At 39.9% G+C, this 24,433-nt stretch overlaps 1 protein-coding gene across 1 annotated transcript in view; it reads left to right on the top strand.

Annotated features, from left to right (window-relative positions):
• LOC127002106 (uncharacterized) overlaps window positions 1-22,681 on the top strand; it is a 46,934-nt gene extending 24,253 nt beyond the window's left edge. The window contains exons 2-9 of the mRNA XM_050867674.1: window positions 11,166-11,382; window positions 12,806-13,036; window positions 15,221-15,383; window positions 16,754-16,966; window positions 17,975-18,196; window positions 18,679-18,846; window positions 19,472-19,654; window positions 20,333-22,681. Of these exons, the coding sequence (XP_050723631.1) occupies window positions 11,166-11,382; window positions 12,806-13,036; window positions 15,221-15,383; window positions 16,754-16,966; window positions 17,975-18,196; window positions 18,679-18,846; window positions 19,472-19,654; window positions 20,333-20,641 (1,706 nt within the window). The 3' untranslated portion in view covers window positions 20,642-22,681. The remainder of the gene's footprint in view (window positions 1-11,165; window positions 11,383-12,805; window positions 13,037-15,220; window positions 15,384-16,753; window positions 16,967-17,974; window positions 18,197-18,678; window positions 18,847-19,471; window positions 19,655-20,332) is intronic.
• The last annotated feature ends 1,752 nt before the right edge of the window (window positions 22,682-24,433 follow it).

The raw sequence follows: 24,433 nt of genomic DNA, 5'->3' as shown, positions 1-24,433 counted from the left end.
GAGGTAAGGGGTCATATAATCCAAATAAGGTCTCTCTCTCTCTCTCTCTCCCCCCTATTTACTTTATTCCTCCCTCCTTTTCTCTTTTTCCTTTCTCTTTTCCTCGTCCTTCATTTTTCCATCTTTTCATTTTTCCTTTCATTACTTTACTTCGTTTCTTTCTCTCTCCCTTCTTATTTTCCTCCTCCTCCTTCATCCTCTTCCTTCTTTTCTTCCCTTTCTTTCATTTCTCCTTCTCTCTCTTCCTCTCCTTTTCTTTCCTCTCTCCTCTCTTCCTTTTTCCCCTAACTCCTCTTATTCCTTCTCTCCCAATACTTTCTTTCCCACCATCCTCTCCATCCTTCATCCCTTCCTCTCTCCTTCATCCTTCTCTCCCTTCTTCCTTCCTTCCTTCTCTCCCTTTCAAACTCCTTTCTTTCTCCCTATGTTGGCGGAAGTAACGAGAAATTGCCATAGAATCAGCGTGTTTCCTGACCCTGAAGAGGAGGAGGAGGAGGAGGAGGAAGAGGAAGAAGAGGAGGAGGAGTGGGTGGGTGAGCAACAACTTCAAAAATGCACAAAAAAAGGAAAGGAAAAAAAAATCCGTTATCAATTTTCTTTTTCTCTCTCTCGGTAATAAAATGTGTCAAAATATGTTGAGAGAGAGAGAGAGAGAGAGAGAGAGAGAGAGAGAGAGAGAGAGAGAGAGAGAGAGAGAGAGAGAGAGAGAGAGAGAGAGAGAGAGAGAGAGAGAGAGAGGAGGAGGAGGAGGAGGAGGAGGAGGAGGAGGAGGAAAAGGAGGTCATACCTGCGACAACAGAATCCCACAGGTTAATGATAAAGTGTAATTGAGAGAGAGAGAGAGAGAGAGAGAGAGAGAGAGAGAGAGAGAGAGAGAGAGAGAGAGAGAGAGAGAGAGAGAGAGAGAGAGAGAGAGAGAGAGAGAGAGAGAGAGAGAGAGAGAGAGAGACCTATTAAGACAGTTCTCTCTCTCTATAGCATATAGGAGAGAGAGAGAGAGAGAGAGAGAGAGAGAGAGAGAGAGAGAGAGAGAGAGAGAGAGAGAGAGAGAGAGAGAGAGAGAGAGAGAGAGAGAGAGAGAGAGAGAGAGAGAGAGAGATCACCCACGCCTAGCTCTCACCATTATCATGATTGACACTGTATCGCTGAAGATGTAATGGAGGAGGAGGAGGAGGAGGAGGAGGAAGCATTGTGTTGGTGGAGATGATTTAGTACAGGAAGAATAAGATGCCTCCTTGTTTTCTTCTTCCTCCTCCTCCTCCTCCTCCTCTTCAGATTGACCTAATTCTCACCTCAAATGACCTGTTCTTCACCTTCTCATATTCTCTCTCTCTCTCTCTCTCTCTCTCTCTCTCTCTCTCTCTCTTGTTTTGTTATTTTGTGGTTTAATTAGAGAGAAAAAAATTATTAGCATCACCTCCTCCTCCTCCTCCTCCTCCTCCTCCTCTTCCTTGTGACCGTGGGAACCTATACTCAGATTTTATCCCGTTCGTTCAATAAAAGCAAGAACTAGTACTCGATATAGAGGAGGTGGAGGAGGAGGAGGAGGAGGAGGAGGAGGAGGAGGAGGAGAAAGAGTAATGTGTTAAGTGACTCGTAAATGATGTTTTGAAAGAAGAAGAAAAAGTAGAAGAAGAAGAAAAAGAAGAAGAAGAAGAGAAAGAATATGAAGAATGACAAGAAGAACAAAAACAAGAATAAAAGAAGAGAAGGAGGAGGAGGAGGAGGAGGAGGAGGAGGAGGAATATGATGTTGTACTTATTGGATAAAATAAAATAAAATGATAAGTAAAATTGGATTGTGTCAGCCGAAGAGGAGGAAGAGGAAGAGGAGAAGAAGAAGAAGAAGAGGAGGAGGAGGAGGAGGAGGAGGTGGTAAAAACTGGAAGAGTACCGAACCGTATCTTTGTGAAAATTCTCAAACTCCTTTCCATCCTTAATTTTTTTCTCTGCCCCTAACCAATAATTTTTGCATATTTTCTCCCTTCTCTAACCTTTCATTTTCTCCCTTTTTACCTTCCTGACGAGACAAAGTACTTAGTGACGAGGCCTTTGGGAATGTAGGACTCCTATGACACATCGTAGGTTCCATTATGTATGTTTAATTGTCTCATTATATATAGATTATGTCATTGTCTTTTTGTAACTGTGCGTGGAAATGGGTCTCTCTCTGTATGTATGTATGTAGGCCTCTGTCTATCTCTGTCTCTCTATCTGAGGTTAGCACATTTTACAAGTTCTCCCTTCTTATTTCAAACTCTCCTTTCCCAATATTACAAGCTCTCCTTTCCTTGGCCATTCCCTTAAGATCAATTCCTAACTTAAAGCAGATTTTACAAGTTATACCTCCCTCCTATTACAAGCTTTTCCTTCTTTTACAAGCTCCCCCTTCCTTATATTACAAGCCCTCCCTTCCTTGGCCATTTCCTTAAGATCAATTCCTAACTTAAAGCAGATTTTACAAGTTATACCTACCTCCTATTACAAGCTTTTCCTTCTTTTACAAGCTCCCCCTTCCTTATATTACAAGCCCTCCCTTCCTTGGCCATTTCCTTAAGATCAATTCCTAACTTAAAGCAGATTTTATACCTACCTCATATTACAAGCTTTTCCTTCTTTTACAAGCTCCCCCTTCCTTATATTACAAGCCCTCCCTTCCTTGGCCATTTCCTTAAGATCAGTTGCATCAATACCAGTCAGTTAGCCAGTTACCGTTCCCTACAAGGCCCCTAAGAACCACTCCTACGTGTTAATGGCTACTTCTTGGATATTTATTTCTCCGTTAGTAATAGCACGGCGCAAACAGGGAGATAACAAGGTATAGTGGAAACGAAGAATGCGGATTTTATTAAGACGGGAAACTGTTAAGAAGCTACCGTCGGATTGTTTAAGGGGAGGGGCTGGTAATAATATAGAGAGAACAGGCCCATAAAAAAGGATTGAAAGTGAAGTATGTGGGGACTAATTAAAGGTCGTTGATACTTATTTATCCAACGGCTCTTACGACTTTACGGGTTAATGGCCGCATCGTAAGTAATATTATCTTTTTGTTAGTAATATGAAGTCGTGGAATGGAAGAAGGACATGAGGGAGGAGGAGGAGGAAAAGGGAAGACATTAAAAAGTGGAGAGAAAGGAGGAAAGGAGAAAAGTGTTGTGATCTTGAACTAAAAACAAAAAGGAAGACATTGAGAAGTGGAGGGAAAGGAGGAAAGGAGAAAAGGGTTGTGATCTTGAACTAAAAACAAAAAGTCAAAGAATGGAGAAATAGTATGGCGCTGAAAGGCAATAAAAAGAGGAATTGGAAGCGGAGAATGTGGAATTTGTGGAGACGGAAGAGACAGTTTGAAGCTACCGTTTTCTTTTTTTTGTGTGTGTGTGTGTTGGTATTGATATGCCGATAACAATTCCACAAAAAAAAGGACTGGAAGGGAAGGATGTGAGATTTGTGAAGACAAGACAGATTGAAGCTACCATTTTTTTGTGAGGGAAAGGAGGAGGAGGAGGAGGAGGAGGAACAAAGAAAGCAAAAATAGATAAAGAGATAGAGGAAGAAACAGGTCCTAAGAAGAGGGATGAAAAGCCAAGTATGTGGAATTTATGAAAACGAAAAACTGTTCAAAAGCTACCGTTGTACGTATTTTCCTTGATTTTTTTTTATTATGAAGTTAGTAATGATATAGAGAAAGAAGACCCATATAAAAAGGGAATTTAAGTCAAGTATGTGGAATTTATGAAGACGAAAAACGGTTGAAAATCTACCGTTGTATTCTTCTTTTTTTTTTTTTAAGTTGGTATTGATATGAAGAAAGACAGACTCGTATAAAAAGGGAATTTAAAGTCAAGTATGTGGAATTTATGAAGACGAAAAACGGTTGAAAATCTACCGTTGTATTCTTCTTCTTTTTTTTAAGTTGGTATTGATATGAAGAAAGACAGACTCATATAAAAAGGGAATTTAAAGTCAAGTATGTGGAATTTATGAAGACGAAAAACGGTTCAAAAGCTGCCGTTCGATTTTATTATTTTTTTAATTGGTAATAATATGGAGAAAAATAGACCCATAAAGAAAGGGAATTTAAAGTGAAGTATCTGGTATTTATGAAGAAGAAAAACGGTTGAAAAGCTGCCGTTAGATTTCTTTTTTTAGTTGGTAATAATATAGAAAAAAACACTCATAAAAAAAGGTATTGGAAGTGAAGTATGTTTAATTTACTAAAGGCAAAACTGTTTAAATGTTGTTAGTTTGTGTGTTTTTCAACGGCTTTTACGAATTTACGGGTTAATATAATGGTTACATCTTAGCATTAATATTTGTTTCTGTAATAATAGTAATAATAATAATATGAAGCTGACAGGCAAAGAAAATCGAAATTGGAAGTGAAGTTCGTGGAATTTTGGGGGGCAAAAAATTGTTCAAAACCTGCCGTTAGATTTTTTTTTTTAGTTGGTAATAATATTGAGAAAAACAGACCAATAAGAAAGAGATTGGAAGTGAAGATATGGAATTTATAAAGACGAAAAACGGTTCAAAAGCTGCCATTGGATTTTTTTTTGTGTGTGTGTGTGTGTGTGTTGGCAATGATATGGAAAAAAAAACTCATAATAAGGGGATTGGAAGTGAAGAATATGGAATTTATGAAGACGAAAAAGTGTTCAAAAGCTGCCATTGGATATTTTTTTGAGTTGGTAATAATATGGAAAAAAAACACTCATAATAAGGGGATTGGAAGTGAAGAATATGGAATTTATAAAGACGAAAAACGGTTCAAAGGCTGCCATTAGATTTTTTTTGTGTGTATGTGTTGGCAATGATATGGAAAAAAAACACTCATAATAAGGGGATTGGAAGTGAAGAATATGGAATTTATGAAGACAAAAAAGTGTTCAAAAGCTGCCATTGGATATTTTTTTGAGTTGGTAATAATATGGAAAAAAAAACACTCATAATAAGGGGATTGGAAGTGAAGAATATGGAATTTATGAAGACGAAAAAGTGTTCAAAAGCTGCCATTGGATATTTTTTTTGCGTTGGTAATAATATGAAAAAAAAACAGATCTCCCCAAAAAAGGAATTAAAAGTAAAGCATGTTAAATTTAGTGAAGACGAGAACCCATTTAAAACCTACCGTTGCTATTTTCCTTTTTTTTGTCTCTTGAGTCGTAATAATTCACATCTTTGGAAGCGAGGAAAAGAAAAATCGGCCGTACCTTCACATATTTCTCTTTCATTCTTTCTTCTCTATTTTTTTATGCAAGACTATTATAATTTTCTTCCATTTCACGGTGTCTTGCTGACCAAAAATGAAGGTGCCGTTACGTTAGATGTCCAGAAAGCCATATTTTGAGAGAGAGAGAGAGAGAGAGAGAGAGAGAGAGAGAGAGAGAGAGAGAGAGAGAGAGAGAGAGAGAGAGAGAGAGAGAGAGAGAGAGAGAGAGATTAAGTATGCGTGTGACAAGAAGGAGAAGAACGTGATGGTGTTACATGTTCAGAGGAGGAAGAAGAAGAGGAGGAGGAGGAGGAGGAGGAGGAGGAGGAGGAGAGTAAGAGGAAATGGAGGGTTGAAGGGAGATAATTAGAGAGAAGGAGAACTGGAGAGAGAAATTGAAAGAGAAGACAAAAAGAAGAGAGAGAGAGAGAGAGAGAGAGAGAGAGAGAGAGAGAGAGAGAGAGAGAGAGAGAGAGAGAGAGAGAGAGAGAGAGAGAGAGAGAGAGAGAGAGAGAGAGAGTAACAGGGTGACATACAACTTCATATACTATTCCTCCTCCTCCTCTTAAGCACCCTGTGACCTCCTCGATGACCAGCGGCGGCGGCGGCGGTGGTGGTGGCGGCCCGTTACGTAGATTAGGTCAGAGAGAGAGAGAGAGAGAAAGAGAGGGGGGGGAGGGGGGGTTGTGTCTTTTTTTGGTTGTTTTCCATCTGCCTGTCGTCCTCTCTCTCTCTCTCTCACGCTAATTCCTACCTCTTTTTACAACTTTCTTCCTGTCATTTTTCATCTCCTCCTCCTCCTCCTCCTCCTCCTCCTCCTTTCTTCCTCTTCCTCTTCCTCTTCTACTCTTGCTTTTCCGTTTTTTCCTATAATTTATATCAAAAGAACCAGATGATTGAACTGATATAGATAGAGAGAGAGAGAGAGAGAGAGAGAGAGAGAGAGAGAGAGATAGAGAGAGAGAGAGAGAGAGAGAGAGAGAGAGAGAGAGAGAGAGAGAGAGAGAGAGAGATCTTTGGTCACGAGTACATGATTTTGCCATAAAGGTGTCCAGCCTAAGATCTCTCTCTAAAATATCGTCCTAAATACGTATCAGTACTGTGTGTTTGTGTGTGTGTGTGTGTGTGTGTGTGTGTGTGTGTGTGTGTGTGTGTGTGTAAGTACGTGTGTGCGTGTGTACGTAAGGTAAATGATCCCTCACTATGTAAACACTGACGCAGGTGTGGCACGTGTGTGTGTGTGTGTGTGTGTGTGTGTGTGTGTGTGTGTGTGTGTGTGTGTGTGTGTGTGTGTTCATTCAGTCGTTAGTGGATATGGTGACTCGGGATTTCCTGGTTTGAGAGAGAGAGAGAGAGAGAGAGAGAGAGAGAGAGAGAGAGAGAGAGAGAGAGAGAGAGAGAGAGAGAGAGAGAGAGAGAGAGAGAGAGAGAGAGAGAGAGAGTACTTTGATCTCTCTAGGAATGTTGTAAGGTAGATGCTAACCTCCTCCTCCTCCTCCTCCTCCTCCTTTTCCGGAAGTGACTCAGAACTGACCAAGAAAACTTAACCTTAACCTTCCTGTACCCAGTTGAAGGAGGAGGAGGAGGAGGAGGAGGAGGAGGAGGAGGAGGTGGTGGAGCAAACAAAGGTGGATGTCTTGACTTGGAAGGAAGATGAGCATTAAAGAGGTGGAGGAGGAGGAGGAGGAGGAGGAGGAGGAGGAGGAGGAGGAGGAGGAACAAAGAAAGCAAAATAGATAAAGAGATAAGGAAAGAGAGGAATTTAAGTAATGAATAAGTAGGTAAAGAGAGAGAGAGAGAGAGAGAGAGAGAGAGAGAGAGAGAGAGAGAGAGAGAGAGAGAGAGAGAGAGAGAGAGAGAGAGAGAGAGAGAGAGAGAGAGAGAGAGAGAGAGAGAGAGAGGATAAAGAAAAGGAAATAAAAGAAAAAGGAAGAAGAAAAAAAAGACAGAAATAGAAAGATAGAAATAAGGTAAAGGAAAGGAGATGAGTGAAGGAGGAGGAGGAGAAGAAGAGAAGAGGAAGAGGAAGAGTTTCAGGGAGGGGAGATGAGTGAGTGAAAAAGGAGGATTGTCAGGAAGAGGAGGAGGAGGAGGAGGAGGAGGAGGAGGAGGAGTAGGAGTAGGAGGAGGAGGAGGAGAAGTGTAAGGGAGTAGAGATGAGTGAAATAGAACTGTTAGGAAAAGGAGATGAGGTGAAATGAGATGGAGATGAGGAGGAGATGATGAAAGAAAGAAAGAAAGGGAGACGGAGAGAGACAGAAGGAGATGAGAAAGAGGAAGAGGAGTGTCAGAAGAAGAGGAGGAGGAGGAGGAGATGATAAAAGAAAGAGGGGAAGAGGAGTGTCAGAAGAGGAGAAGAAGGAGGAGGAGGGCGGTCAGGGAGAGGCAAGAGGTGAGGCGGAGGAGAAGGGTGTGAGGGAGTGCCCAACGGGGGGATGAAGGCGATGTAATGGTCTCAGGATTGCGGTCACTCGGTCCAGGGGCAGCAACATTGGGTAGAGGGGGGAGGGGGGAGGAAGGGGCGGGGCGACGAAGTAACGGTGTGCCGGCTGTGTCTGGGAGGAGGAGGAGGAGGTGGAGCTGGAGGAGGAGGAGGGGGGGGAAGGAATGGAAGGGTAGGAGAAACAGGGAACAAGGAGAAGGAGTTGGGAGAGCAGTGGATTGTATATGAATGAGAAGAGGAAGGAGGAGAAGAGGAAGGAGGAGATGAGCGGGAACAATAAGATAAAGAAAAGTAAGAAAAAAAACCAGATAAGTCAATAAAAATGTAGTGGAAATAAAGAAAAGAAAGAAGGAACAGAAGAAGAAGAAGAAGAAGAAGCACAAAATGAAGACGAAGAGGAAGAGGAGCAAGAAGGAAAAAAACTTATTGGAGACAAGGAAAGAGGAAGAAGAAGAAGACGAAGAAGAAAAAGAAAAAGAAGAAAAAGCACAAAATGATAAAGACGAGTACGAAGAGGAACAAGAAAAAAAAAACATATTGGAGACAAGGAAAGAGAAAGAAGTAGAAGAAGAAAAAAAAAGAAGAAAAAGAAAAAGAAGAAAAAGCACAAAATGATAAAGACGAAGACGAAGAGGAACAAGAAGGAAAAAACAAACATATTGGAGACAAGGGAAGAGAAGGGGGAACAGAGGAAGAAGCAGAACAAAAAAAAGAAAAAGAACATATGGAGTCTGCAAGATACCAGTCACCTTACTCAGTGCACTCTTTACTCCTAACATCTATCTTTTAACCCTCTCTATCCATCAATATATGTAAACCTCTCTTCAAAATGTCTGTAGAAGCACCAACACTAACTATATAATGCCCAAGTAATTTCCACTCGTCCACTGCTCTCGTTCATGATTCAATTCTAGCTGATGTTCATTCACTCAGAAACTACCGTCAACCCCTTGCTACGTGTTCTTCCCTGCTCTCCTAATACTAAAACCTTTATAAACTTACTTAAACCCCTTACTACGTGTTCTTCCCTGCACTCCTAATACTAAAAGATTTATAAACTTACTTAAACCCCTTACTACGTTTCCTTCCCTGCACTCCTAATACCAAAACCTTTATAAACTTACTTAAACCCCTTATTGCGTGTCCTACCCTGCTCTGTTTTCAATATCTTGCCTGTTAAACCTCTTCACGGAGTCATTCATAAAGGCAGATAAAAAGTCTAAAGATACGTTAAGTCTAAGGTAAAAGTACTCCTTATTTCGCTTCCTTAAGGAGTGAAAGGGAAGAGGAGAAGGAAAGAAAAATTAGGAAACAAGAAACAAAAATAAACAAAAAACACGAGAGTTAAGTAAACGAATAAAGAAGGATAAACAAGAAGAAAACGGAAACAAAAGGAAGGAGTAGAAGAAAATTAAAACCAGGGAAAAAAAGATGAAAGAGAAAAAATAAGACGGAAGAAAGAGAAAAAATAAATTGGGTTGGAAGAGAAGAAAAAGGAGAAGGGGACGAATGCACAAGTAGGGAGCAGGTGCAAGAAGAGGAGGAGGAGGAGGAGGAGGAGGAGGAGGAGGAGGAGGGGGAGAAGGCAAGAAGTAGGTCGGAGGTATATTCTCCTACGCGATGGGGCAGGTTAGCAGGGAAGAACGGGAGATGCTGATGGCCGGAGGAGAGGAGGAGGAGGAGGAGGAGGAGGAGGAGGAGGAGGAGGAGGGAGGAGGAGGAGGTAGCAGATAGCGTGTTGGTTCATTGTGATTTAAGCTTTTTCGTGGTTTAAGGTAATGTACAAATCTTCACAGTTAGCTTGAGAGATAAGGAGGAGGAGGAAGAGAAGATGGGAAAGGAGGAAGAGGGGGAGAAGGAGGCAGATAATGAGGAAGAAGGGTATGGAAAGAGAGTGAGATAAGGATGGTAGAGGAACGAGAAGAGAAGAAAAGTAAAAGGGATGAGAGAGGAGGAGAAGAAGGGGGTGAAGAAGGAAGAAGGAAGAATAAGGAGAGTGAGTGAGATGAGAATGGAGGAAGAGGGACGAGAAAAAAGATGGGAATGAAAGAGAAGAGAAAAGGAGAAAACGGGACAAGAGAAGGAAGAGAAGGAAGGAGATTGGAAGGAAGATTAATAAGAGTGAGATGAGAAGGAGAAAGAAGAGAGAAAAGATAGAAAAAAAGAGGAGAATGGGAGCGAAAGAAGGAAGAGGAAGAGGAAGGAAAAAGAAAAGGAAGAAGATTGTACAAATATTCACTGGTCTGTCTGTCTGTTTAATGTCCATCTTTCTTTATGTCTTTTTGTCTGTTTATCTTTCCTCTTTGTCTGTCTGTCTTACTTGTCATTTTCTTGTCTGTCGTGTCTGTCCGCCTGTCTCTCTGTCTTTATCTTCTCTGTTTTTATTTGTCTTATCTCCTCTTCTGTCTGTATCTCTTTAGCTCTTGTCTTCATCTTCTCTGTTTATTATCTCCTGTTTTTTATCTTTCTTATTTGTCTGTCTTGTTTGTCTTGCTTTCTGGTATGTCGGTCGGTCGGCGGGCGGGTTAGCTATACTTGATGGGGTGGCTACCAATGATTTTAGGGATTATGTTCTTTATGGCGACAGAAAAGGGAGCTTAGGCGGGTTAGTGGTGGCAGTGAAGGTTGGTTTTAGTCACTGTGGTATAGGTTTTAAGACATGGGGGTCGCAGTGGAAGTGGCTGAGTTTAAGCAAGAGATGGCTGTTGTATAGTTGTGTTAACCTTTACCAGACTGCCTGACGTGGCCTTCTCTGGGCGGGTCAGTCGAAGAAGAACCAGCGACCCAGTTTTTTTGCCTGCCTGGTCAACCGGCGGATTCTGTTGCTTTCCTGCCCCGAGCTTGTGGAGGAGGGAGGGGGGGGAGGGGGTTGCATTCGCCTAGCGGGACTTTTAGAAGATGCATCATATTTCGTTTCCAATATTTTTTTCTCTTTTCATTTTCTTTCATTTTCGTATTTCTCGATTTGTGTTGTTCACGTGTTTCATTTTCAGAGTTTCTTTCGTTCTCACTTTTTTTTTATATATATTCTCTTCATTTGCTGTGCTCATATTTCATCTAACATTTCTTTTTTTTCACATTTTTTGTTATATTCTCTACATTTCTTGTGCCCATATTTCATCTAACATTTCTTTTTCTTTCACATTCATATATTCTCTACATTTGCTGTGCTCATATTTCATCTAACATTTCTTTTTCTTTCACATTTTTTGTTATATTCTCTACATTTCTTGTGCCCATATTTCATCTAACATTTCTTTTTCTTTCACATTCATATATTCTCTACGTTTGCTGTGCTCATATTTCATCTAACATTTCTTTTTCTTTCACATTCATCATATATTCTCTACATTTGCTGTGCTCATATTTCATTTAACATTTCTTCTTCTTTCACATTTTTCTACTTGCTTTCTCATTTCTCTGTTTGTTGTTGTTTGATTCAGATTCGCGGTTTATTGTCCAAGTCTTTCAGCGCAATCACATCAACACTAACCTTCGTCTTCTCCCTCCACAGACCTGCTCGCTGTGTCCCAATTCCCGGTTTTCACGCTCTATGCCCAGAAGGTTTGCGTGCCCGCCGGAGAGCCGAAATGTCCCTCTCCATGGGCTTACGAGAGCGTGCCGGACCTCGCCCTCGACTCTACCTTCAGCGAGGACACCGACCCACGCATGGCGGCCTCCAGGAGCGAGTGTGTGCAGATGTGTCTCGTGGAGGAAGAATTTAGCTGCAGGTGGGTTGTGTGTGAGACTGTGAGAGAATGTGGAGGTTGGGAGAGACAGTGAACCATGATTATATATATGTGTAGAGCTGATAATGAAGAAACAGAGTGAAGATGGACGAAGAAGAGGGAGAATATTTAGCTGCAGGTGGGTTGTGTTTGGAACTGTGAGAGAATGTGGATGTTGGGAGAGACAGCGAATCATGATTATATGTGTAGAACTGATAAAGAGGAAACAGCGTGAAGAAGATGGACGAAGAAGAGGGAGAAATTTTAGCTTCAGGTAGGTTGTGTTCGAGTCTATACGAGAATGTGGAAGTAGAAATGTAGAAATGTTCAGTGTAAAGAAGAAAAGAACAAAGACGAAGGAGAACACTTTAGGTAGAAATGTATGTCATGTTCTTATGTGTAGAGCTAGTAGTAGATGGACAGCCGAAGAGGAGGAGGTAAAGGGAAGAAGAAAGGGAGAAGAATGAAAGGGGAGAACTATTTAGCTGAGTGTAGAAGTAGAAATGTAGAAGTCTGGAGAGAGAGACAGTCGTGGGGTTGATACTAGTGACAGCTAAAGAAAAAGAGACAAAGTAAAGGAGAAAAGGAGAATAACGAAGAAGATGAATAACAATTTAGCTGAATTTAGAATTAGAAATGTAGAAGTCGGGAGTGAGACAGTCGTGGGGTTGATACTAGATGGACAACTTAAGAAAAAGAGACAAAAGTAAAGAAGAAATGAAGAAGAACGAAGAAGAGGGAGAAGGATTTAGCTGCAGGTGGGTTCTAAGTGGTACTAAAAAGAACGTAGAAAGTAGAAATGTAGAAGTCAGGAAAGAGAGAGTCGTGGGGTTGATACTAGATGGACAGCTTAAGAAAAAGAGACAAAAGTAAAGAAATGAAGAAGAGGGAGAAGGAGTTAGCTGCAGGTGGGTTCTAAGTGGTACTAAAAAGAACGTAGAAAGTAGAAATGTAGAAGTCAGGAAAGAGAGAGTCGTGGGGTTGATACTAGATGGACAGCTTAAGAAAAAGAGACAAAAGTAAAGAAATGAAGAAGAACGAAGAAGAGGGAGAAGGATTTAGCTGCAGGGTGAGGTACTAAAAATAACGTAGAAAGTAGAAGTGTTGAAGTCACGAAAGAGAGAGTTGTGGGGTTGGTACTTTATAGACGGACAGCTCAAGAAAGAGAGGCGAAATAAAGAAGAAAAGAAGAAGATTGAAGAGGAGGGAGAAGGATTTAGCTGCAGGTAGGTTGTGTGAGGTACTTAGAAAGAACGCAGAAAGTAGAAATGTAGAAGTTAGGAGAGAGAATCGTGGCATACCTGTAAAATTAATGATAGAAAAACAGAAAAAGAAGATGGATGTCCTTTTAAAATGTTCATTGCCAGAGCCGAAAGCGAATACGAAACTCAAACCAACCAACACCATTTTCCTTTCCTCTCCTCAGATCCATCTCCTACAACTACACTACCGGCTCCTGTCTGCTGTCAAAGGTCAACCGTAACATGGCAGGACGCAAGCAGCTCCTCAAGATGGCCCCCGGAGCCGTGTATGCCGAAGTCGCGTGCGTGCCGAAGCCGCAGAAGATGTGTGAGTTCACCAGAATGCCCGGCCGAATCCTGAAGACCGTGGACGCCGTGTACCGAGACCTCCAAACCACAGAAGAGTGCAGGGAGAGGTGAGAGACTAAATTAAGGGCTATGGTTGGTAATGTTAGACACTTTCGCTTCTCACATCAGCTATTTCTAAAGGTCAAAGAGGGGGTCAGTCGGGTTCTAATGAGTGTCTCTTCAGGGTTATGTTACAGAAGAAGGGTCAAACTACCACCAGGGTCATACAACTACTCCTGGAAATGCCCACAACTACGAAAGCCTTGTCAAATATGTGTTCTTGGGGGGTCAGTCGGGTTCTAATGAGCGTCTCTTCAGGTTCATGTTACAGAAGAAGGGTCAAACTACACACCAGGGTCATACAACTACTCCTGGAAATGCCCACAACTTCTACGAAAGCCTTGTCAAATATGTGTTCTTGGGCGCCGAATTGTCTGATAATACGACCCTATTACCGTACACTGGGCAAATTTTCCGTGGATCTTCAGTCAAACCACGATTTCCGCTGGCGTGGTTCTTATATTTCCGTGGTTTTCTGACGTGTCCACGATCTTCCAAAGCTACGGTAGATTTCGCTGAAGGACGACGGTATTACTCATCATCATCAGCAGCAGCAATAACAAGAAACACATGAAAACCACGCTAGCGGAAATCGTGGTTTAACTGAAGATCCACGGAAAATTTGCCCAGTGTAATATCCCCTTAACCTAACCTAACCTAACCTAACCTGGAGAGAGCGTTGGGATGTTTGGGGGTGAGTTTTATAGCCCAACGCAGTGTCAGTATGAGCGTCCAAAGCAAACTAGAGGTAACCATTATGTAACCAAATGAAGACGAAACAATAGATGAGGAACCAAATAAAAATAAAAACGAAAGCATTGATTGATTGATTGATAGTTTATTGTTGCAAGTAAACAATAAAGGAGAAGGGAGCATAAAATAGGAGAAACAGACACTTCAAAAACAAGCTTATTCTCTTTTCTTTCTTTTCTTTCTTTTGTGTTTATTTTCGCAATATCACCAATTAAAAAGAAACGAAGAAAACATAACAATAAGAAAAAAAAGTGCAAAAACAGGCTGATTCTGTTAATTCCTCCTTCGTTTCTCTTATTTTTCTTCTTTCACAATATCACCAATTAAAAATAAACGAAGAAAACATCATAATAAGAAAAAAATAGTACAAAACAGGCTGATTCTCTTAATTCCTCCTTCGTTTCTCTTATTTTTCTTCTTTCACAATATCACCAATTAAAAATAAACGAAGAAAACATCATAATAAGAAAAAAATAGTACAAAACAAGCTGATTCTGTTAATTCCTCCTTCGTTTTTCTTATTTTTCTTCTTTCACAATATCACCAATTAAAAATAAACGAAGAAAACATCATAATAAGAAAAAAAACAGTGCAAGAACAAGCTGATTCTCTTAATTCCTCATTCGTTTCTCTTATTTTTCTTCTTTCACAATATCACCAATTAAAAATAAGCAAAGAAATCATCATAATAAAAAAAAAAGTGCAAAAACAGGCTGATTCTGTAAATTCCTCCTTCGTTTCTCTTCTCTTTCTTTTATTTTTTCTCCTTTGATAAGATAACCAGTTGATAATGAGACAGTTAACGAATCATCAGAATAAAATAACCGAAAACGTCATGCAGTCAGATAAAAACTGGCTATCGTTTTTCTTCCCTTTTTTGTGTGTCTTTTCTTTCTTCTGTCTTTCTCCTTTGATAATGATATGAACGACTGGAAACGAAGCGGTAAACGAAGCACCAAAATAAGAAAAAAAAATCAAATAAGAAAAGAAAAACAAACACTTCTAAAACAACTGAGTCTCCAAGAAAATACAAAGAAAAACAACAACTTCAAAAACAAACTGAGCCCCTCTTTTCCCCTCTTTTCTTTCTCTTATTTTCACCAAGCCAAAGGAAAAAAAATCAATTCAACAACAAACAGTCCCATTTTTTCCCTCTTTCCTTTCTCTTATTTTCTCCAAACCAAAGTAAAAAGCTCAGTTCAATAACAAATAGTCCCTTTTATCCGCTCTTTTCTTTCTTATAATTTTATCGAAACCAAGAAAAAACTGCAATTCAATAACAAACTCCCTTTTTTTCCCTCTTTTCTTTCTTTTAATTTTATCCAAACCGAAAAAAAAAAAAAAAACAGGTCCCCCCCAAAAAAAAAACGCCGAAAAACCGGAAAAACTAACACAAAACCAACTAATTCACCTCTTTTTTTCTCCTTTTTCTCCCTCAGGTGCATGAAATCTGACTTCACGTGCTACTCCTTTGACTTCATGTCCGCGGGTGATCAGATCTGCCGGCTGTCCCACCACTCCTCGGCCACCCTCGCGCACATCCAGGAACCCTACCTCGAGATTAGCAACGCCACTACTTACGAGATGCAGGCGTGTTATCAGGTGGGCGGACGGGTGACCTGGAATGACCTAGCGGTTTTTTTTTTCTCGTTTTTAAATTCTTTGATCTCGTTTCTCTTGTTTTCTTCTTGTGTTCTTGTTCTTCCTCGCTTCTCCTTTTTGTTATCTTTTTCTTTTGTTTCTCTATTCTTTTTCTCTTCGGATGACCTGGAGTGACCTATTATAGCGGGGTTTTTTTTTTCGTTTTTAAATTCTTTGATCTCGTTTCTCTTGTTTTCTTCTCGTCTTCTTGTTCTTCCTCTCTTCTCTTTTTTTTGTTATCTTTTTCTTTTGTTTCTCTATTCTTTTTCTCTTCGGGTGACCTGGAGTGACCTATTACAGCGGGGTTTTTTTTTTTTTTTTTCGTTTTTAAATTCTTTGATCTCGTTTCTCTTGTTTTCTTCTTGTGTTCTTGTTCTTCCTCTCTTCTCTTTTTTTTGTTATCTTTTTCTTTTGTTTCTCTATTCTTTTTCTCTTCGGGTGACCTGGAGTGACCTATTATAGCGGGGGGGGTTTTTTCGTTTTTAAATTCTTTGATCTCGTTTCTCTTGTTTTCTTCTCGTCTTCTTGTTCTTCCTCTCTTCTCTTTTTTTTGTTATCTTTTTCTTTTGTTTCTCTATTCTTTTTCTCTTCGGGCGACCTGGAGTTACCTATTACAGCGTTTTTTTTTTTTGTTTTTTTTTTCGTTTTTAAATTCTTTGATCTCGTTTCTCTTGTTTTCTTCTCGTCTTCTTGTTCTTCCTCGCTTCTCTTTTTTGTTATCTTTTACTTTTGTTTCTCTGTTCTTTTTCTCTTCTTTTTCTTGCTTTTTTCCTCCTTGCATTTTCTCAGCCTTTCGTTTCTTTCTCTTCATCTTTTTGGTTTTCTTTTTTTTTTTTTGTCTTGTTTCTTGCTTCTTTTTCTGTTTGTTTTGTTTTCCTTTATTTCTCATCTTCTTTGTTTTCTGTTTGGAGTCTCATTTTCTCAGCCTCTTTTCTTTCTTTTTTTTCATTCTCTTTTCTCTTCACATTTTCTCAACTTCTCTTTCGTTTCTTCCTCTCTTCTCTTTTTTCTATCTTTTTTCTTTTATTTCTCTTTTCTTTCTCTTATTCTTGCTCTTTCCCTCTTCGCACTTTCTCAACATTCCATTTCTTTCTCTTCTCTTTCTTTTACTCCTTGTTTTTATTACTATTTTTTTCTCCTCTACCCTTCTATAGTACTTCTCTTCCCTTCTACTACCCTTCATCACAACCTCACTCACTCACTCCCCCATACTCACATACAACCATCTCATCCCTTAACATATTTAAAACCATCTCATCCCTTGACATACACACAACCATCTCATCCCCTTCACCCAATAACACCATCTCATCCTCCTCCTTCTCGCTCAGGTCTCCGTTGAATGCAGAGGTACTGAGATGCTGGCCAGAATCTCGACCTCAACTCTCTTCGACGGCAAGGTGTACGCCAAGGACAGACCCAACTCCTGCCGCGTCGATGTGGAGAGCAGCACCGACTTCAGCATCACCCTGCCCTACAATGATGTGCGGTGTGATGTGACGCAGAAGGGACCGGCCACCTTTGCCTCCAACATCGTGATTCAGGTGAGGGTTAGATTAGGTTGGTTGTATGTAGTAGTAGTAGTAGTTGTAGTTGTAGTTGTAGTAGAAGTAGTAGTAGTAATAGTAGAAGTAGAAGTAGTAGTAGTAGTAGTTGTGAATAGATTTGTTAGTAAGAGGATTTTATTTCTTCCTCCTCCTCCTCCTCCTCCTACTACTACTACTACTACTACTATAACTACTACTACTACTACTCCACCTACTCTTAGCTTTAAACAGTAGTGGTAGTTGATGGTAGATGTCTTAGTAAGGGGATTTTTTCTTCTTCCTCCTCCTCATCATCATCTTCCATCTCCTGCTCCTCCTCTTATCCTCTTTTTATCTTGTCTCAAATTCTTAGCTTTTTGTAGAAGTGGAATAGGATTGAAGTGTTGCAAAATAGACATCTTTTCTGCATCCTCCTCCTCCTCCTTTTTTTTTTTTGTTTTTTTTTTTTTCCTCCTCACATTCATGGCTTTGAGTTCTTGTGGAGTAGTTTAGAAGTGTGAAAAAGTGGACTTCTTTTCTTTGTCGTCCTCCTCCGCTTACTTTAGTCAACCTCTCTGTCTCTCTTCCTAGCTACCATCCTCTTTTTTATCCTCCATCTCTTCTTGTCCCATCCTCCTTTCTCTTACACATCTTCTATTTTTCCCTTTACATACAAATCCCTTACATATATCCTTCACATATCCTCTATTTCTCCCTTAACCTGGTAGCAGTGGGGATCATGCTTCTTAATGGTCCCTCCAAACGAGAAAAATGAGAAAAAATCATCACTCACACAAACCATTTCATAATATATATAAAAGCATTTGTGATTAGATTATGTATCATCTATTTTGGGGAGTTTATATCATGGCACAAATTTGGCCCGTCGCTGCTACATGGTAAAGCCACAAATTTGGCCCGTCGCTGCTACATGGTAAAGCCACAAATTTGGCCCGTCGCTGCTACTGGGTCAATCCCCTTCACATAACCTCAACCTCACACTCATAGTCTCTTCTCTCTCCTCAGCACCACGACATGATAGTGACCTCTGCGGACGTTGGCCTGGCCCTGCACTGCACCTACGACATCAAGAACACGACGGTCACCAACTCGCTGCTGCACGGCCTCGAGGTGAAGAGTGCCATTGACACAACAGACTTCTACGAGGAGGCGCATACGGTGGTGGACTCCCCGAACGTGGTGATGCGCGTGACGAACACCCTTGGGGAGGACATAGTCTCGGCACAGGTGAGGGAGAGAAAAAAATAAGGTAGACATAGAATAAAGACAGGGATAGAAATAGAGCATGTGTAAAGTATATGTATAAAAAGGACAGCAAGAGAGAGGAGTGTGTGTGAGTTAACAAGAAAGGGAGAGAGAGAGAAATATGTGTACAGCAAGCATATGGAAAGGGCAAGGAAAGAAAAAGGAATTATTAGTTTAGGGAGATCTTTTGTGATTGGAGGAATGGGAGAAAGATCAAAAGTTAGGTGAATGAAGGATAAGTGATAAAGAAAAGGAAAAGGAAAAAGAAAATAGAGAGAGAGAAGAATGAAAAGAGAAACACCAATAATTTGAGGGAATAGAGATATAGAGGAATGAAATAGAAAATAAGAGAAATACAGAAATTAAAACAATGACCACTGAATATAAAAAAACAAAATTAAGCTAGAAAGATATCAAACAAACTAAAAGGAAAATCAAGTAACAAACCCATATCAAATCTCCAGGTGGGCGAGAACCTTGCTCTGCGCTTCGAGATCACGGACGTGAACTCTCCCTATGAGATCTTCGTGCGGGAGATTGTGGCGATGGATGGACGCGACAACTCCGAGATCATCCTTATCGACCACTCTGGCTGCCCCACCGACACCACCATCATGCAACAAGTGATCAAGGTAAGTCTTAGGGTCATGCTCTCGGACATTTCGGAGCTCACACACCAACATTTGGCAAGGATTTTGTATTTTTCTTTTTCTTTTCCTTTCCTTCCTTTTCCTTTCCTTCTCTTCTTTTCCTTTCCTTCCTTTTCTTCTCTTTTCTTTTCCTTCCTTTTCCTCCTTGTCTTTCCCTTCCTTTCCTTTCCTTCCTTTACCTTTCCTTCTTTTTCTTCTCTTCTTTTCCTTTCCTTCCTTTTCTCCTCTTCTTTTCCTTCCTTTTCTTTCCCTTCCTTCTTTGTCTTTCCCTTCCATTCCTTCCTTGTCTTTCCCTTCCTTCCTTTTCTTTTCTTTTCCTCTCCTTCCTTTTCTTTCCCTTCCTTTTCCTCCCTGTCTTTCCCTTTCTTTCTTTCCCTTTCCTTTTCCTCCTTTTTACTTTACTTTCCTTCCCTTGCTTTTGCCTTCTCTTCCCTTCCTTTCCCTTGTCTTCCCTTCCCATCCCTTTCCTTCTCTTTCTTTCCTTTTCCTCTTCCTCCCATCCCATCCCTTTCTTTCCCTTTCTTTCCTTTCCCTTTCCATCCTTTTCCTTACCTTCCCATCCCATCCCAAACCATCACTAAAACTCATCCCTTCCTTCCCTTCACAGGTGGACAACACAACGGTCCTTCACGCCCCCTTCCAGGCCTTCAAGTTCCCTTCGTCCGAGGTGGTGCAGTTCCGCGCGCTGGTCACCCCCTGCCTGCCCAGATGTGAACCCGCCCAGTGCTCAGTGTCAGGCTTTGATGGACTCGCTCGCTCTGAAAACTCATTGGGAAGGAAGAAGAGAGAGGTGGGGGACTTGTTTTAGAATTATGTTGACTGACTGACTGACTGATTCACTGATTGATTGATTGACAGACTGATTGATTGATTGATGGTGCTTTTCTATTGCACTGATTGACTGATAGATGTTTGCCCATTTATTGGTGTATTAGATATTATAAGCTTATTATTTTATTTATTTATTTATTTTTTTACAGTAGATAGCTCAAGGGCAAAGAGTGTAGGAGGAAACATAAAAGACTACTGGTTTATTTATTTATTTATTCTTATATTCCTCTTTCTTTGCTGTTTTTCTTTATGTATGCATTTTCAACATTTAGTTTGTTTAGTGTTTTTTTCATTGATTTGTTGAATAGTTAGCCAGATAGTTTATTTATTTCTTATTATATCCCCTTAACCCGGTAGCTGTGGGGATCATGTTTCTTAAAGGCCCCTCTAAGCGAGAAAAATGAGAAAAAATCATCACTCTTGCAAACCATTTCGTAATATATATCAACGCATTTGTGATCAATTTTGCATCATCTATTTTGGGGGTTTATATCATGGCAAAAATATGGCCCGTCAGTGGTTCTCGGTAAAGCCACAAATTTGGCCCATCGCTGCTACTGGGTTAATCTTGCTTTCATGTTATCCCAATATTTTAATCTTCCCCAACAGACCCTAACCCCCGTCCTTACATCCCCAGGTGATGGAGGAGGCAGACATCCTGGTGGCACAGTCCGTCCGCATCACCGACAAATTTGAGTTTACGGCTCAGCAACGACAAGACGAGGAGAGTGAAGTGTTGATGGCGGCGCAGGGCACTTGCTCCTCCTTCACGGGCGTGGTGGTGGCCGGCGCGCTGTTCCTGGCGGCCCAGCTGGTGATGCTTATGGCGTGGAGCTACATGTGGCATAAGAAACGCGCCACCAAGCAGATTGACCCCACGCCGCCAACCCTCTATTTTGGCACCACGTCCTCTCGCACCTCCTCGACCTCCTATCTTACTGACTAAATGACCTCAACCTCCTCTTTGATACCACTTCTTTGACCTCGTATCTCGGTGACTAAATGACCTCGATTTCTTGTGTTATGGAGCGAATAAGATCGACCCCACGAAACCTCAGTACTATGACCTTTCGCACTTCCCCGACCTCATATCGTACTGACTGAATGACCTCAACTTCTTGTGTTATATCTCGCTGACCAAATGACCTCACTGGCTAAAGGTTCCTGGCTCCTTATATGACGCCTTGTGTTGTGTTCTTGACATGTTGTTTCATTGACAAAGTGTTTCCGACTCCTTGTGTTGATGACCATGTGTTCCAGACTTGTTACACTGATGACTACGCGTTCCGACTTGTTATCTCACTGACTTATGGTTCAAGACTCCTTATGTAATGTTCTTGACTTCTTATCTCATTTACTAAGAGCTTTTGACTCCTTACCTGATGTTCTTGACTTCTTATCTCATTTACTAAGAGCTTTTGACTCCTTACCTGATGTTCTTGACTTCTTATCTCATTTACTAAGAGCTTTTGACTCCTTACCTGATGTTCTTGACTTCTTATCTCATTTACTAAGAGCTTTTGACTCCTTACCTGATGTTCTTGACTCCTTATCTCATTTACTAAGAGCTTTTGACTCCTTATCTAATGTTCTTGACTTCTTATCTCATTGTTCTTGACTGTATCTGACTGACTAAGTTTTTTTTTACTTCTTATCTAATGCGTCAACTCCTTATTGACAAAGAGCTCAAGATACCTCTTTAATGTTCTTGACTTCCTATCTCAGTGACCAAAGACTTTCGACTCCTTATCTAATGTTCTTGACTTTATATTTCATAGACTAAGACTTCAAGACTCTTTATTAAATGTTTGAGTAGACTATTTATGTCACTGACTAATGATTCTCAGCTTAGTATGTCATATCTCACCAACTAAGTTATTTTACATTTCTTATTTCACAGAGTAAGTATTTTCAGCTTCCTATCACAAACTATAAGTGTTGCCAACTCTGCTTCTTATTTACTTTTTTTTTATCTTGAAGTACAGAGAATTGAATAGCAGAAAGCGAACTTGTTAGTTAAAGTTAAATGTGGTAGGGATTATGACAAGGAAATGAAGTGCAAGGAAAGATATGATGGAAGTAGGATTTGTTAGCGAAAGATGAATAATTACATTGATACGAAAAAAGAAAACATACTCTGCTCAATACTAAAGGAGGTACTTAACTAAACACAGCCAAGATAATAATATAAGCTCACTGTCAGAAATTTTGATACACTTTATATTACAGGTACACAATTTTGACATAAAACAAGAGGCATTATTTGCATTATGTGTGTGTGACTGTTTTCTGAAAGGTATTTATTTGAGGGGCATTTTTGTTTTGGTTGGGTTATGATTCTCAGTGTGAAATTATATAATGCAAAATAATACACATTCCCTTTCCCTTTTCTCTCTCCATTCCCCTTTCCCTTCCTCCATCCCCCTTCCCTCTTTCTTCTTTTCCTCTTCCCCTTCCCTCTCATTGTCCTTTCCCCATCCTCTTTTTCTCTTCCAATCTTTTATTCCTTTTTCTACATTTCTTCGTTTCCCTTCCTCTTCCGCTCTCTCTCCCCTACTACTCCCTTTTCCTCCATCCTCCCTTCTCCTTTTCTCTTCTTCCTCTCTCTCCCTCCCTTCTACTCCTCCATTCCCTTTTCTTCACCTCCTCTCCTTTTCCTCCTTATCTTTTCTCGCTCTCCTTCCCTTTCTTCAATATGCTTCTCTTGTTCCGCCTTTCCTCCTCCCTTTTATCACCGTTTCCTTCCTCTCTTTTCTCTACTCTCTTTCCCCTTCTTCCCTTCTTCATCCCATTCCCCTTGAAGTTGGAATTATGGTGCTATCAATTTCAAACCTTTCTCTTATATATACTGAGAAGAAAATAGGAAGAAGAATATAACAGAGAATTGATATGCAACTGACTGGTATGTTTGAGAATGAATATGATGGTGGTAGAATTAACAAAAATAATAACAGTAGGTGATATGATAGTTTTGGTTTTAGTATTACATTAACTACTACTACTACTACTACTACTACTACTACTTTTTGACAATAGACGTTGGTGTATTGTACTTGGCATTAGATTTGTGTTCAACATTTATATTTTACAGGGAAAGATATATTTGTTATTATTATTATTATTATTATTATTATTATTATTATTATTATTATTATTATTACTTGAAATCTTTCCCATAGTGTGTTTGTGTGTGTTTCCTCATATTTATTTATTTATTTATTTATTTACTTATTTATTTATTCTCTCTCTCTCTCTCTCTCTCTCTCTCTCTCTCTCTCTCTCTCTCTCGCTCTCTCTCGAATCCCTTTAGTAAGAGTATCAAAACCTCTATAATATAAATCCTTACCTAACATGGCATTGAAACCTCTATAAGGGAACCATAACAAGGGTGCTGGATTCTCCTCTCTCTAAGCTGTGGGTCGCATTTTTAATATTATACCTTTATGGGCATTGGTATGTGGGAGGCGCATTTTCTGTAGTAATTACGGGCATTTCTACTTTATTAGGTGGTTGTTTTAGTAAAGGCAGAGGTCACAGGAGCATTGTTTCTGGCATTGATAGGTACGAGTTTCTGGTATTTATAGGCATAAATTCTGAGGATGAAGATGATTATAAATTCTGAGTTGAAGATGACTGTAAATTCTGAGGATAGAAATGATTGTAAATTCTGAGGATAGAGATGATCGTAAATTTTGAAGGTATAGATGACTGAAAATTCTGAGGATGAAGATGATCGTAAATTCTGAGGATGAAGATGATTGTAAATTCTGAGGATGAAGATGATCGTAAATTCTGAGGATGAAGATGATCGTAAATTCTGGGGATGAAGATGATCGTAAATTCTGAGGATGAAGATGATTGTAAATTGAGGATGAAGACGATTGTAAATTTTGAGGAAAATGATTGTAAATTCTGGAGATAAAGATGGTCGTCATTTCTAAGAAGATAGACTACTCCGAACATTAGGTAAAGTTTGTAAATAAAGTAAAATAAAGAAAGGAATTTGCATTGTTATAGAAGATCGAAGAGAGGAAGATCAATAAAGAAAGTAAGTATAGTAACAATAATTAGGAAAAGCGATCTACTTCTTTTTATTGTTTTTCTTACAGCAAGGGAGACAGCTCAAGGGCGCGAAACAAAAAAGCAACAAAAAGCCCAAAAATAAGAAAAGAAAAGAACAAGAGGAAAATAAAGATCGTGCGAGAAAAGTGCTCTTGTGAAACCGCCTTCCGGGTTTGGCATAACTTTTTTTTCTCCGTCCACTCGTAAAATAAATGCCATTAGTTGTTAAGTTTAAAGTGTAATTATAATGTTTGTGTTTGTGTCTGTCTGTTAATTTATTTCGTCCTTTTTTTTGTCTGTTGTTACTATATGTTTGTCTGTTTGTTCGTTTGTTTGCGTTTGCTGATGTGTGTGAGAGAGAAAAAATACATGGAGTTGTTGATAAAGTGTTGTTTTCTTTGTTAATTTAGAGTTATATTGATGGTTAACCCAGTAGCAGTGATGGACCAAATTTGTAGCTTTACCGTGTAGCAGCGACGGGCCAAATTTGTGCCATATGATATACACACCCAAAATAGATGACACATAATCTGATCACAAATGCTTTGATATTATTATAAAATGGTTTGTGTGAGGGGTGATTTTTTTTTTTTTTTTTTTATATAGCTTGGAGGGACCATTTAGAAACATGATCCTCGCTGCTACTGGGTTAAGATTGGTTATAGTAATTTTCAGC

This window comes from Eriocheir sinensis, chromosome 22, assembly GCF_024679095.1.
Source record: "Eriocheir sinensis breed Jianghai 21 chromosome 22, ASM2467909v1, whole genome shotgun sequence".
NCBI lineage: Eukaryota > Metazoa > Arthropoda > Malacostraca > Decapoda > Varunidae > Eriocheir > Eriocheir sinensis.
The sequence above is the reverse complement of the archived record's forward strand: the minus strand, read 5'-3'. Positions and strand labels throughout refer to the sequence as shown.